Source organism: Electrophorus electricus, chromosome 8 (genome assembly GCF_013358815.1).
Source record: "Electrophorus electricus isolate fEleEle1 chromosome 8, fEleEle1.pri, whole genome shotgun sequence".
NCBI lineage: Eukaryota > Metazoa > Chordata > Actinopteri > Gymnotiformes > Gymnotidae > Electrophorus > Electrophorus electricus.
In genome coordinates, this window is record NC_049542.1 from 25,872,349 (window position 1) to 25,885,874 (window position 13,526).

Sequence of the window (13,526 nt, forward strand, 5' to 3'; positions counted from 1 at the left end):
ACACACGTACACACAAAAAAAACACGCACACATACTAATACCCCTCTCCCTCAAAAGGCGATGGGTTCTCTGGGTGTAAATTTGTTGTTTTTGTTTTTATTTGTTTATTTATTTTATTGGCTACTGCCCCCCCTTTGCCCCCTGAGCTCAGCCTCCCAGAGTTATTTGTTGTTGTCTGTTGTAGAATAAACTGAGATTTTAAAAGAGTATTTTAATTAGACCTCCTTGTATTGTTGGCCCAACTCCATAATGCAAAGTCGGTATGTTTTACTGTGGAGGAAAATGCTTTTCAGGACACGTAACGTGCACTACGCTCTTATAAGTCCATGCTAAATGTTACACTAATGCAGACTTGTATTGTATGTTGAATTTGTTAACACAATGGACGTGCAAATAAAATCAAAAACTGACTCACTATACTTGGCATCTGGACTTCTTTTCATGCCTACAAGTATGTCCTGCTAAACTTTATTCACACACGTAGCCGGATGAACTGTTTTTCTAACCGATGCTTCAAAAACCTTAACGTTACAGAACTTTTTAACAGTTAAAATACAGCAGCGTCGAGCTACGGTTGCCTAAACACGGTCAAGGCCCGGCCCTGAACTCGGGACAGCCAGCCGCGGGCTTTAGGACCCGACAGCGTGGCGTCTCGACGTCCATGGGGTTATGTGTGTTTACAGCGGAGAGAGCTGATTGCCACCATCCTTTTTCGTTACACAAAATGATGAAATGACTTAAAAGTAACAATGAAGACCGAGGTACTGTGACAAAGGTGAGCAGCGTAATGTTCAGTTTGCTTCTAATGCAGCGTTCAGCACTGGCAGCAGATTATATCTGACTCACTGGGTAGCACGAGTGTTTTTTTTAAAGTTATTTTTATTTATTTATTTATTTTGTAAACTCATTTCTTGACGCACCCCGAGCGAGTTTTATTCTATTCCTTTGACTTGGTAAACCAAGACGATATATTACGTTTCTAATCGTGGTTTAAACTAGAGCTTTGCTGTGATAAAGTCGGCGTGTGCTGAAACTCTTCACTTTTTTTTCCATCGGCTGGTCCTACTTTGTTTGACCAAAACGCTGCTCGTTGGCTGTTCACAGCTGCAGTTAGGACAACCACCTTAACGAGTAACTTCGAGTCATAAAATAATTTCATATTTTGATGAGACGTGCGGTTTGTTGAATTTTCCAAACACTCGAGGCCGTTTCAGCTCTGCTCTCGGTGCTAGGATTGTGCATTCTCGACAAAGCATATGTCCAGCCTACTCAGACTATTCTTCCGTATACTTTTTTTTCTCCAGATTTAACTTAATCTTAAGTTTCGGGAAACATTTTAGTCTCAATTTAAGTTATTCAGAACGTGCACAATAACCAGTTTCTTGGTTATAACGGTTATAACTGGACATATTAGAGCAGACGGGCAGGTTTCACTATTTGAGCCATGTAGCCTATAACGTGGCGGTCTGTTCTGACCCAAACTGTGTGGACCAGGCGCGACCTTCTAATGAACGCGGCCTAAACTACTCCAAAGTCCGGGAACTAAAACTAAAGGCCCAACTTTTGGCATTTTAACGTGGAAGTAACCTCCGGGCTCCCTCCGCATTCGTGCTCAGGGATCGTCGCGCTGTTACACGCTCGTTTTTTGGACCTTAGTTTTGGGAGAGCGGAGTCGCACCTGCAAACGCACAGGCCTGACCAGTAAGCGGCGAGGAGGCAAGCTGCTGACTGAACTGGCATGGTGAGACTTGCTGGGGCGCAGGTGAGGAGAAATGAATGTGACGGCTTCATTACGTAACAACACGTCCCCGACGCATTTCGTGTGTTTGATCCAACACTGCGCTAAACTCTCTGGTGCACTCTTGGAGACTCTACCTGCTTCATCTTTGTTTCAGTTGCGGCTAAGAACAAAATACTTTATCTTTATGCGTCACTTATCACAGGGCCAGGTGGGTCCTCGCGGGGCTGCGGTCTGGGCTGCGGACGCCCAGTGCTCGGGGCGCATTGTCACATGAAGAGCTCCGTTTAATGACTCACTTCCTCCACTGCTCTTGGCACCCAGCTTCGCCACTGGTGTCAACTGCACATATCGTGGTGTCTGCTATAAAAAGACACATGAGAAAATATTACAGTGGAAAGTGCCCCCAGTTTGTGTGCGCATAGTTACACTACACTTATAGTTGCACTTTTCTGGTGTCACTTAGTTTCGCCATATTGGCCATGGCGATCAACTTAAAATTAATAAAACCGTCAGTGCAGCACATGCAGATAAGTTGCTGAATGCTAAAAAACCAACTGCATGTCACTAATTAGAAAATATAGCACACAATGCATAGGTAATATCTATACTAAAATCCATTCAGTACAGTTCTGTAGAAATTACAATGACCCATGTAAAAACATACGCTAATACCCCGTGACTTAACCATTTGGGACTGTGTGGCGGGTTTTCGTGGTCTTGTCATGATGGCAGGCAGATACGCCTGGAGCTCGAATGACCCTGGATACTGTTTAATCTTCATCTGCGTTGGGAGTTCTGTTAAAATTGTCATGAGTCATAAGATGAACGCATGAGACTAAGAGGTAACGTACGTTTCATGGGGTGTGTCTGTGCGTTATAGTTGTTTGGATGGAGTCCTCGCGGGTCACTGGCGGTCTTTCCCGCGAATATAAGCTAGTGATGCTGGGAGAGGGAGGAGTCGGCAAGAGCGGTGAGTAGCACGTGTCCCTCCCGTGTGCCCTTCATTTCCTCTGCTCATCATCTCAAGGACATTTTTACCATGTTCGAACCTCTGCATTTTCTGCAACCTCAGTTGTTTTGATTGTTGTTGTAGTTCACCTGGTTTGTTTCACCATATGGTGAGCACGCGCGCACACACACAGGCGTGGTGGCTCTTTGCTTCAGCAATCATAGGTTTATGCTCAATTTTTTTGTTAGGGAGCCACCTAGCAACCATCTCGTCTCTCCGTGTGTTGCCATGGAGATGAACACATTTCACCTGGTGATGATGTGTAAATGCTTGTGCACTGCATTTGAGGCTTTAAGGTGACATTCATTTTGGTTTTGCAGGACCCTGACAGTCTCCATAGAAACAGAACAAAGGGCGTGATTAGTGCATTTTAGCATTTATATTTATTTATTTACTTATTTATTTAGATGAAGTTAAAAAGTTATTAAAACAGCTTACATTCCAGACTGAATACAACTTGAGCAATTGAGGGTTAAAGGTCTTGTTCAGGGGCCCAACAGTGGCAACTTACAGTCGTGGGACTTGAAGTGGCAACCTTTCAATTGCTAGTTGAGTATCTTAACCACTGAGCTACCAGTGCCTGTTTGCAGCATTTGGGCATGCGTGCATGTGTAGATTTAGAGAAGAATTGATATTTACAGAGAAAAAGATGGAACATTAATCCTCATCTTGAGTGTTGCAATGCTTGAATTATATAAGAAGTCTGTTCCTTTCACTCTATTCATATATATCTCTCATTTTCTCTCTCATTTTGGTGATTTTTTAGTTACATTTTTTTCTTCCTTTCTGTAATTCTAATGTGTGTTTTGAATGTCGTGTGCTTGTATATCATAACTGATTGTTTATCATGAAATCTCAACTCACTCTCTTTCTTTCTTTCTTTTTTATTTTCCAGCCATTATCATGCAGTTTATCAGTCACCGGTTCCCTGAAGACCACGACCCTACCATAGGTGGGAGAATAAAAACATAAACTCGTTGACCTCCTTCATTTTGTGTAGACTGCAGTCTGAATTTACTCATGCCTTTCTCATCTCTAACAGTTGTTGTGTAGAATGTGATACTTTAAAACAGGAAAAACACTAAACACTGAAGTACAAACTAGTGATGCACAATATATTGTTTTAATTAATTAATGTTGCAATAATGGTATGTAGATGAGCACTGCATGAACATTTTGTTTTTCTTGTGTGAGAAGAAAAACTGACTAATCTCATTTGTTCCAGATTAATGGTCTAAAGGTGTTTTGATAAATCGGGGCATTCACATGATTTAACAAACAAATCATTTTAGGAAAATTATGCAGGCCAGTGTTTAACCATGCCACATCAGGGCTTCCCCACTGTGTATTAACATGTAGCATAGCACATTGTATTCGCTATGTGCATCAATATAATTACAACATGGCAACTGTTTCTGTGGTACAACCCAACTGTAGACCTACAGGGGTTGGAGTTTGACGCGTCTAATCCGAGAGTTCAAAGGTCTAAAACATGTCTGGTCCACAAGCTGCCACACCACCACATGAGGCTGTAATGCCTCTCCATGCCATTATCTGCCTCACTATGTCCCACTGTGTCTTCCTTGATCTCAGAGGATGCGTATAAGACGCAGATCCGCATAGACGATAAGCCAGCGAATCTGGACATCTTGGACACAGCAGGACAGGTAAGCAGGAGAGGAACGCAAGTGCTGGGGAAGTGATGTCACAGACTGTCTGATATACTACATAAACAGCAGAAGTGCTTAACATCAACAGAAAGGACAAGGTTGCTGTCTTTCGACCCAGCCTTCGGTGTCGTTATGTCCATGTGGCGAGGACACTCGTGGACATTGACTTAAATGTTAGATATTTTAAAAAAAGACTGAATCCGAGGATGAGGGTGCATTTTTTCACCAAAAGCCGTAAGTGAACATGTGTTGTGATGGGAAGCACCCATTTTGATAAGGGCTGGGTCGAGAAATGGTGATTCTGCACCTTAAAATACTCCAGCTCCATTTGCTGTGGGTCTTGTAGAAACTTTGTGCTGCTGTTGCCCATGTGCATGTGTGCACATGTACACAAACATCAGGCTTGATGGTCCTTCTACCTCAGACATGTCTGAGTACATGCGTATAGTGGGGAATCAGACATCATTTCTGAGGTACACACGGGCATTAATTCCGCTCTGGCTGTGTGCCTCAGAACAAGCAGAACCAGATGCTTTTCTGATTCACTTCAGCATGCATTAGTGGACCACATGTGCCCCACGCAGCCTGGGACGGTGCAGTTGTTGGTGAGGCATCGGAGTTCTGGATAATATGACCTTGTCTTTTCCCTGCCTTCTTTTAAACCTAATCGTTAAATATTTAGCTTACCTGTACTGAAAACTGAAAAAACTGCACCGGCACATTAGTGATGATAACAGGATTTAAAGCTGTAGCATCAGTTCTTCACAAAATTTACTAACATGCAGAGTGCAATAAGAAGAATTCATGCTAAAGTACAAACTGCCTGCAAGGCCAAATCCTGCCAAAGTTGTTAGTGATTTACTGAGCCAGTTGACCAAGCACCACCTACCCTGTGCCCCAGGTTCAAGTTCCTTCAATACACTAGCACTGCCTTACACCACATATCTGAATTCCTTTTACTCAATGCACACTTCAGGAAGTATGTCATGTGTCATGAGACCTCAACGTTGCCTCTCTGGTCCAGACTTTAGAGAAGGTCTTTTAGAGCTATTCTTTAGGGGTTTGTGCTTTACATAACCTCAGTGAATGTGGAAAAGAGATTAAAAACAACAGTTGGCTGCAGAGGCAAGCTGAGGAACCCAGAGGGTACTTAACATTAATATTCATATGAATGAATAGCAATTAACTATTAATAAATTATTAATTAATATTAATAAATATTCAAGTATGAATTCATTTTAATCCTTTCTAAGAGAGTTATTTTGACATAATGTCTCTATGCAGTATCCAGTATCATAGCCTTAACATACTACTTTTTATCAAATTATAATTATTACTTACCTTATGCTCAAGTAACAGACTCAGATGTCTTAATGCTGTCAGGTGCCAGTTTTCTGTGCGCAGCACCCATCAGACGAGGTGTGTGTGTGTGGTTAACAAGCATGGCTGCTGGTGTGTGCAGGCAGAGTTCACTGCCATGCGGGACCAGTACATGCGGGCAGGGGAGGGTTTCATCATCTCATACTCCATCACGGACCGCCGCAGCTTCCAGGAGGCGCGACACTTCAAACAGCTGATCCAACGCGTCCGCCGCACTGCCGACACACCCGTGGTGCTTGTCGGAAACAAGTCAGACCTGGTGCACCTCAGACAGGTGAGAGACATGACAGGATACCATGGTCCTCCAAAGTCATGCTCAGCACAGCCTCAGGATTATGATTCTCTACTGTCCTATTGATCTCTTGTTCTTATATTGGTGTTCTGTTGCTTGCCTTCTGTTAAGGTTCAAGCAGATGATAGGAATTTAAAAAATAAATTTTTATTCAGATGTCCTATGTGCACCCACATGTTCAAAAATGCATTGTCATGTATCCCCAGTTTATCTTTTTGCCCTAAATTCCTAAAATGCGTCCTCCTGTCTGCCAGGTGTCAGTGGAGGAGGGAAAAGAACTGGCGCGAGAGTTCCAGTGCCCGTTTTTCGAAACGTCAGCAGCGCTCCGTTACTACATTGATGAGGTGTTCGCCGCGCTTGTGCGCCAGATCCGCCAGCGGGAGGCCGAGCTGGGGCAGGGCACCGAGAGGAAGAGCCGCCATGGCCACTCCTTGTGGCGCCGCCTGACAGCGCTGTTCCTCAGAAAGCAGCACTCGGAGAGCTGAAGGGGGCCTGATGGTCCTCCAAGAGGAGGTGCAAGAACGTACTGTTGTTGGGTTGTTCGTCTGCACCCCCGACCCCCCCTTTATGACGTCCTTCACAGGGTAGCTTGTGATATGTTGACACAGACAGCAGTTTTGATTATATTTGATTTAAGCACTCCAGATAATTTCATTATATTATTTAGAGACTAGACTTTTATGTGCAGGGCACACACTTACATAAATAGGCTACTTAACTGTTATCTTCATACAATATGTAGGCTGACTTATTATACTGTAATATTTAGTGAAAAAAGTATTAAACTTGACAGTAATGTTGTTTTTTAAATGTATGGGCGGCATTTTTGAGGTCGACTTTGAGATACTGCAGATCTCCTGAGTTTTCTGTAAGTGGGATGAAATAAGAAGGTTGCAGAAGTGTGTGGGTGACATTGACACGAAGACTAGCAATAGAATAGAGATCACATCAGCTTCATGGAAGGGTGGCTCTTTAGATAAAAGAACCGAAAGACAGGATGCGGTATGTGAAATGAGGAAGAAAGAAATGGAGGGAGAAGACTTAGGCAAAATCTAGTCTGCTTAATGGGTGGAAAGCTAAATTTACAACAGAGATGCAGTAGTTTTCTTAGCTGATACAATAATGGACTGTGTAATGTTTCATCCTTAGTTTTGGTTGGTTGGTTGGTTGTTTTTTTGTTGTTGTGCAAAGCTCCTGCCTGGATTAAATTTGCTTTGCATCTATGGACCGCAGTCTGTATGCAGTGCAGCCAGATGTTGTGTCGGGACTTGAGCTATCTAAGAGAAGTTTGCAGAAAAACAAACGGTGGTGAACTTTGGCAGCGCTGGATCTCCCAGTAGAGTAGAGTTGTATTTACTAACAGTTACTGTAGTATTTTAGTAAACAGACAAAAGGAAACGTACTTCTCCAAGGTGGCATATGAATGTGACTTCTACATAGTTTTTAGTCTTACCTATGTTGTGCAATTGCTACACACAAAATCTGAATGGTATACCTGGTTATTGCTGCATAGTGCAAGTGCCAGACTTTTTAGGTGTGAGATTTTTTTTCCCTAAAATGTGTGATCCTGGATACTATGTTCCTTAATTTATTTTCATCAGAGATTCTTGAATAAAATTATAGACGTTTTCTGACGTATCTCTCTTTTTTAAAGACAGACAGCTTTTTGTAAATATGCTGACGCCCTCTGATGGCTCAGTGAAGTTTGGATTTGTTCCATAGGATAAATGCATTGCGTTTATGTTTACCTCATCGTCAATTAAATGTCACTGCCACTAGTTAAAAAAGCATCATGATAACGCAAAGCGGATCTAAAACGGTACGGACATGCCCATCAATTTTGTCCCTCTTCATTTGCCATCTACTGGAGGTCGGAGGCAGACTACGGTCGGAGCTAGCTAAGAGGAAATGTACAGATGCTTTACCGTCAAAATAGATCTAAGGGCACAGGAAGGGTATTGCACGTCTCGTATCTTCAAGCCCTTGCATATATAAAAGCACAAACTTTGGTAGTCAGCTGGGCTGGCTCGTTTTGTAGGCCGCCTTTGAGTCACCAGTAGCTGGCTAAGGAGTTAGCAACTTAGCTTTCATTGAAACCAGCAGCTAGTACGGAGCTGTTGTCCGATGGAGTCGTGGGTGCGATTCAGCGCGCAAAGTCAAGCCAAAGAGCGAGTTTTCAGGTAAGACGCACATGTCCTTTAGCCGTGCTTTAGTACAGAGCAGTTCATGACAAAACTAGAGAGCTTATAGGCTAACAGAAATATGATAACTAGAAACGTTTACGATATTAATGTTCAGGTCACATGTAATTGTTTTTGTTTATTGTGGACCATGTTGCATCCCTAGACAGATTACGACAACGTTTTCACACGCGGGGGTGTCCAAGATGTTTACATCGCGGGACCTGTGATGTGTTTTGTTTGTTTTTGGACAGGGCCGCACAATACGCGTGCGTGCTGCTCGGACACGCGCTGCGGAAGGGGGGCGCGCGCGCCGAGCTGCTGACTACAGTCCAGCAGCTGGAAGCTCACGTGAGCCTCGCCAGGAAGCGTGAGTTCACGCGCGGCCTTTGTCGCGCGCGTTTATTGCGTCAGCCTCTCCTCGGCCCTCACGTGTGACCGCAAAAGCTTTCATTCGCACATATGCGCACACGTGGTGCTGTGAAGTGGAATTTTAGGATTAATTCAGCGTCCTTGTGTTGTGACTTTGCAACACTAGGCTACTGGAACGAGCATTTATCTGCATCTTAGTAGTTGCAGTAGTTCTTCTGTTTGTTGCCTTAACGTTTTTAATGTAGCTAATATTTTGTTAAATCGGCCCATAAGATTTGTGTGTAACAGTTCTGTAATGTCTGTAATTGTGCTTTGTGTAAATAATTGAGCTTTTTGTCTTTAAATGTGCTCCAGTGTCATTTAAAAAAAAAAAATCTGTAATAATGTTTTATTGTCTGTAATTAACGTTTTGTGTGTGTAACGGCTCTCACTTGAGTCAGTGATGCGGTTTTCTCTTGAGTCAGTGATGTGGGTCTCTCTCCATCAGTGATGCGGTTGGGGAATTCTGCAGAGTCACTGGAAGCAGCTAAGCGGGCTGTGCACCTGTCCGACTGCGTGCTGAGACTCTGCATCACTGTGGCCCATTTAAACCGAGCTTTGTACTTCGCCTGTGACAACGTGCTGTGGGTGGGGAAAACTGGCCTCCTGCCTCATATTGACCAGAACAAATGGAGCCAGCGATCTTTCAGGTGAGTCTTGTCCTCTTAAATAGTCGCTCAGTCTCTCTCTCTCTCTCTCTCTCTCTCTCTCTCTCTCTCTCTCTCATTCTTTCATACACCTTTCTGTTTTCTTCTCCTGCAGATATTACCTTTTCGCACTCATCCTTAACCTCACCCGGGATGCGTATGAGATCCGGCTGCTGATGGAGAGAGAGTCTCGTAACTCTCTAGCAAAAGGCTCCCTGTCCAGCCCATCAGCCCTCTCTCCAGGCCTGGACAACAGCTACTCTTCCTCTGACTCCCCATCCTCCCCGCCGGACCTGGTTCCATTCCCTGCGCTCCCCTTGCGGATGGTCCGGCTGCGGCGACAGCTACACCTGCTGGTGACCGTGCTCCGCTACAACCCGCCTCTGCTTCTGGACCTGCTGAAGAACCTTTGTGATGTGTTCATCCCCCTGGACAGGCTGGGGCTGTGCTCCACGGGGCCAGGCTTCGTAGGGGCCTGTGGCCTCAGTTCCTCTATCCTCTCCATCCTCACCATCCTCTACCCTTGGCTCAAGCTCAAACCATGAGCCATCTGCTGTAGCCCCCTGCTGGCCAGCGGCTATGAAACAAGCTGCTGTTGGCCACTCAGAGGTCATGGCAACAAGGAGCATGATAGAACACCCAGACCGGTCTGCCAATGAGAACTGAGGTAGTGAATGGAATTGGCTGGGGGGTGGCAGGGCAGAAGGGGTGTGTGTGTGTGTGTGTGTGTGTGTGTGTGTGTGTGTGTGTGTGTGTGATGTATCCCAGATGCCTTTTGCATCATCCTCAGTAGCTGCGCCATGTCACACAGTGTTTAGCTGAGGGTGTCCTTCTCGTTCCTTATCAATATAGTCCAAACTCTATGCTACATTCAGCCAGAAAAAAACACAACCTTGTAGAAAAAAGTCCCCTAAATCCTAGTCAGACTAATTGTTTGGATTAAAATGTCATGAATCTCATCTGAGTTTAGCAGTGTCATAGCTGAAACCCTCCCACAGCAGTGCTTCTGTAAACCAGGAGGAATACAGTATGACAAACCTAACAGTACTAAAGACATTTCGAATGCTTTTCAGATAAAATGGAAGAGAAACCATGATATTTGAATGTGAATGAACTTTACTGTCAGGTGACAAAACAGACTGCAGGAGTGCAGGTATACTGTGCTGATGCAGGAAACAGTTATTTATTCGTCATCAAATTAAACCATGATTTGCTTTGGAATTTTAATGACTTTATGTAATTTTTAAAATAAAATAATTCATCTAAAAATTTAAATTGATGAATGATTGGCTGCATTTGTTTAGTCCACCTTGTCGCTTTGTTCAGGTGTGTTTAATCGCTATAAAGGCTATTCTAGACATTACGGTTTAATCTTGTATTTTTGGGAAGTGGTAGGGTAAAATATGCTTTAGTGACAGGTCATCATGTGTGAGCTAATCTAGTCCATCTAATCTACTGCAGGAATTTTTGGATTACGAGTTAATTTCACATTGTTTTATGAATTAACACACTTATCAGAAGTCACATACAGAATCTTAAAGGAGCAATAAGTCATTACCACCAAAGAGTAGCAAATATTTATGAAAGTGATTACAGACTCTCCTCAGATTACAGTGGGGTTACATTCAGGTAAACCAACTGTAAGGCAATTGTATCGCAAAACGAAGAGTTTTATAATACGCTAGACTTGTATATCATGGCCTACCTTAAACTTGGATAAAACACACTATTACTTGAGCAAAAGCATTAACATAAAGCCTGTTTTATAATAGTGTTGAATATCAATAGCATATGTGACGGTATCGTATGGCATCTCACTTCCGCAGGGAAATATTGATACGTTCAGCAGAAACCGAATTTTAAAGTTGAAATATCGTAAAATAATCCATCATAATCTGAGGAGCATCTGTATTTTTATTTTATTTTTTTTGGTTTCTGTGAAATATAGCTCATATTAGATGAAGAATCAAACTGCTGTATAGTCCTCAAATAAGATAATGGAGCAGATCCCCCACATAGTGGCAGCCATATTTAAAATAGATTTAGTGTGGAATTTGAGACACATCCAGGTCACTAGGTGTTAGTATAATGTTGTTTCATAAGGTGAATAATTATTGGGGAAAAAATGACACATTGCTCCTTTAACAACGAACGGCAAGACACTTTAAATTGTTTTATACTGAACTTATTACGAGGCTGTGCTGAAACGACTGACTTTCATTTCAGTGTGCATTTAAAGACACCTGCTTTTGTCAGACAGTTTATCTTTACCATTTTAGCCATTCAGCATGAGCTCAGCTCAGAGCTGAAAGACTACTGTCTGAATTTGCAGAAAGAAGAGATCCTTCATGCAGAGAGTAACTAATCTTTCCTGAATGTTTATGCTAATCATTGCCACGATTGCTGTAATTGTAAAATAACCCTAACCCTGATTTTTAAAATAAAGGGGAACTTGATATGTAGAAACCTGCCATATCTTTGTCTTTCTCAGTTATTGCTGATCAGTTCATGCGAGGGGAATTCACTGCATGTGTGGTGTTTGGTTGGTCACCCATAGTGCATTCTAGAAACCACAGAGGAGTCTATAACCCAGTGCTTTATGGCAAAAGCTAATGGAAGGGTTTTGCTTTTTCAAATAAAAATGGCGTGGGCTCATTTAATCTGTCCTGTATGTGTCATTTCATATCCATAAAAATGTTCTGCTTTAGGACGCAATATAGTTTGTTTGTTTGTTCTTGAACACTAGTGTGAGTGCAGTGAAGAGTTTGTTTTGTTGTTCAGCATGAGTGACAATATATTAAAAATGCTGCAAAATAAACTGGCAAAACAGAATTAATAGAAAAAAATAACATTTGTGATATGGACAACAGATATCATCAATGAACAGAGTAGAATAAAACCAAGGATCTTATATGTATTTGGTGCAACTAAGGTGTAAAACAAAGAACCAATACAACTCAAATAGAGAAAATAGAAGCAATACAACACACTGTGTTATGTGTGTCAAAGTTTGGTTTTGTAATTTTGGTTTTGTGGAAGTGGAGTTAAAAATGTGAAGTGAAGAGTCCTGTATTTTCCTTAAATACCTGATGGAAGTGGCTGGAAGAGGTTCCTGAAAAGTTCCTGAAATCCATGGATGTATCCACTAGATGGTGCCCAAGCAATTCTTGGAAAAGCAAAACAGTAACCAACCCAAGTAAGGTTTCAAATATGTAACTCTTTTTTTCAGAAGATTTAGTGATTAGTCAAATGCTGTTTGGCTGTACTGTTTTAAGGATTAGAAGCTTCAAATTCAGATTTGTCCTTCCTGTTACCTGATGTAAACTTATCAAGCTTCCCACCTTTGGGACAATGAATACATTTTCATTTTATAAATATAATACCCACATGTTAAATATATATATTTGTTTATCACTGCCAATGTTCTGGATTAAATTTTGTGATTAAACGATGACTATGAAATTAAAATGCAGAATATCACCATTCCTTCAGGGGTACCTACTTCTATATTTGCATGGGAACTGTTTAGTTGCCAAAGCAGTGACTGCCTAATGTATCAACCCATAAACATCTTTAGATTTTGGCTCTTTACTTGATGATGTGGTCTTGTCCTGCTTGTTCCAGGGTTTTTTCCCCCCGTTAAGTCTGTTGGGATTGCTTAGTGGGGTTCAGGTTAGGGGGGATTTTGACATTGTCTTGCTCTGAAAACCTTCTTAGTTGATCCAGTATGTCTTGGGGGTTAATGTCCCAGAGTGAGGTGTAAGGAATTTCTCACACATTTCTGAGCTTTTGCGTGAGATGCTTCTGTACGCTTCAGAATTCATTGGATCGCTGCTCCCAGCAGTCACAGCATCAGTAAAGACACATGATCCAGTTATCGGGACGTGTCACAGGGCTGTGTCTCTGCAATTTAACTGGTGAGCAGGGTATCTTATTTCCCACAAGTCCGTACATCTGTCACTCTGGTACAGGTAAATATTTGCAAGATGTCCCAGATCTCAAAAGGTTTTTCAGGCACTCTTATGAAACAGAAACCAGCATTTTGTCTGTTGTGGAAAGCTGTATTGGCGGGTTCCGTTTATAGATCTTGGATTGTGTGTTTGTGGTAAAAGCACAGTCATTCCTATTCCAATGTAGGCGTAAGAACCATCAAATTAAAGCTGACATTTCAAACCTCAGTTTAATTTTGAATACAA

The 13,526-nt window shown here is 42.3% G+C and overlaps 2 protein-coding genes across 2 annotated transcripts; both read left to right on the forward strand.

The window, feature by feature from the left end:
- Positions 1 to 638: 638 nt before the first annotated feature.
- Positions 639 to 7,726, forward strand: rit1 (Ras-like without CAAX 1). Its single transcript, XM_027030586.2, has 6 exons — positions 639 to 775; positions 2,622 to 2,711; positions 3,646 to 3,702; positions 4,344 to 4,417; positions 5,883 to 6,074; positions 6,347 to 7,726. Exons 2-6 carry the CDS (start codon positions 2,630 to 2,632, stop codon positions 6,575 to 6,577), a joined length of 636 nt encoding a protein of 211 aa, XP_026886387.1. The 5' UTR covers positions 639 to 775; positions 2,622 to 2,629; the 3' UTR covers positions 6,578 to 7,726.
- A 201-nt stretch (positions 7,727 to 7,927) lies between these two features.
- pex11b (peroxisomal biogenesis factor 11 beta) lies at positions 7,928 to 11,801 on the forward strand. Its single transcript, XM_027030588.2, has 4 exons — positions 7,928 to 8,272; positions 8,527 to 8,642; positions 9,132 to 9,333; positions 9,446 to 11,801. The coding sequence occupies exons 1-4, from the start codon at positions 8,217 to 8,219 to the stop codon at positions 9,873 to 9,875; spliced, it is 804 nt and encodes a 267-aa protein (XP_026886389.2). The 5' UTR covers positions 7,928 to 8,216; the 3' UTR covers positions 9,876 to 11,801.
- The last annotated feature ends 1,725 nt before the right edge of the window (positions 11,802 to 13,526 follow it).

Excerpts from the sequence above, each read along its gene's own strand:
- rit1 (XM_027030586.2), top strand. The coding sequence starts at position 2,630 with ATGGAGTCCTCGCGGGTCACTGGCGGTCTTTCCCGCGAATATAAGCTA. Across the intron at positions 2,712-3,645 it reads GGGAGGAGTCGGCAAGAGCG|CCATTATCATGCAGTTTATC; the intron begins GTGAGTAGCACG and ends TTTATTTTCCAG. Across the intron at positions 3,703-4,343 it reads AGACCACGACCCTACCATAG|AGGATGCGTATAAGACGCAG; the intron begins GTGGGAGAATAA and ends CCTTGATCTCAG.
- pex11b (XM_027030588.2), top strand. The coding sequence starts at position 8,217 with ATGGAGTCGTGGGTGCGATTCAGCGCGCAAAGTCAAGCCAAAGAGCGA. Across the intron at positions 8,643-9,131 it reads CGTGAGCCTCGCCAGGAAGC|TGATGCGGTTGGGGAATTCT; the intron begins GTGAGTTCACGC and ends TCTCTCCATCAG. Across the intron at positions 9,334-9,445 it reads TGGAGCCAGCGATCTTTCAG|ATATTACCTTTTCGCACTCA; the intron begins GTGAGTCTTGTC and ends CTTCTCCTGCAG.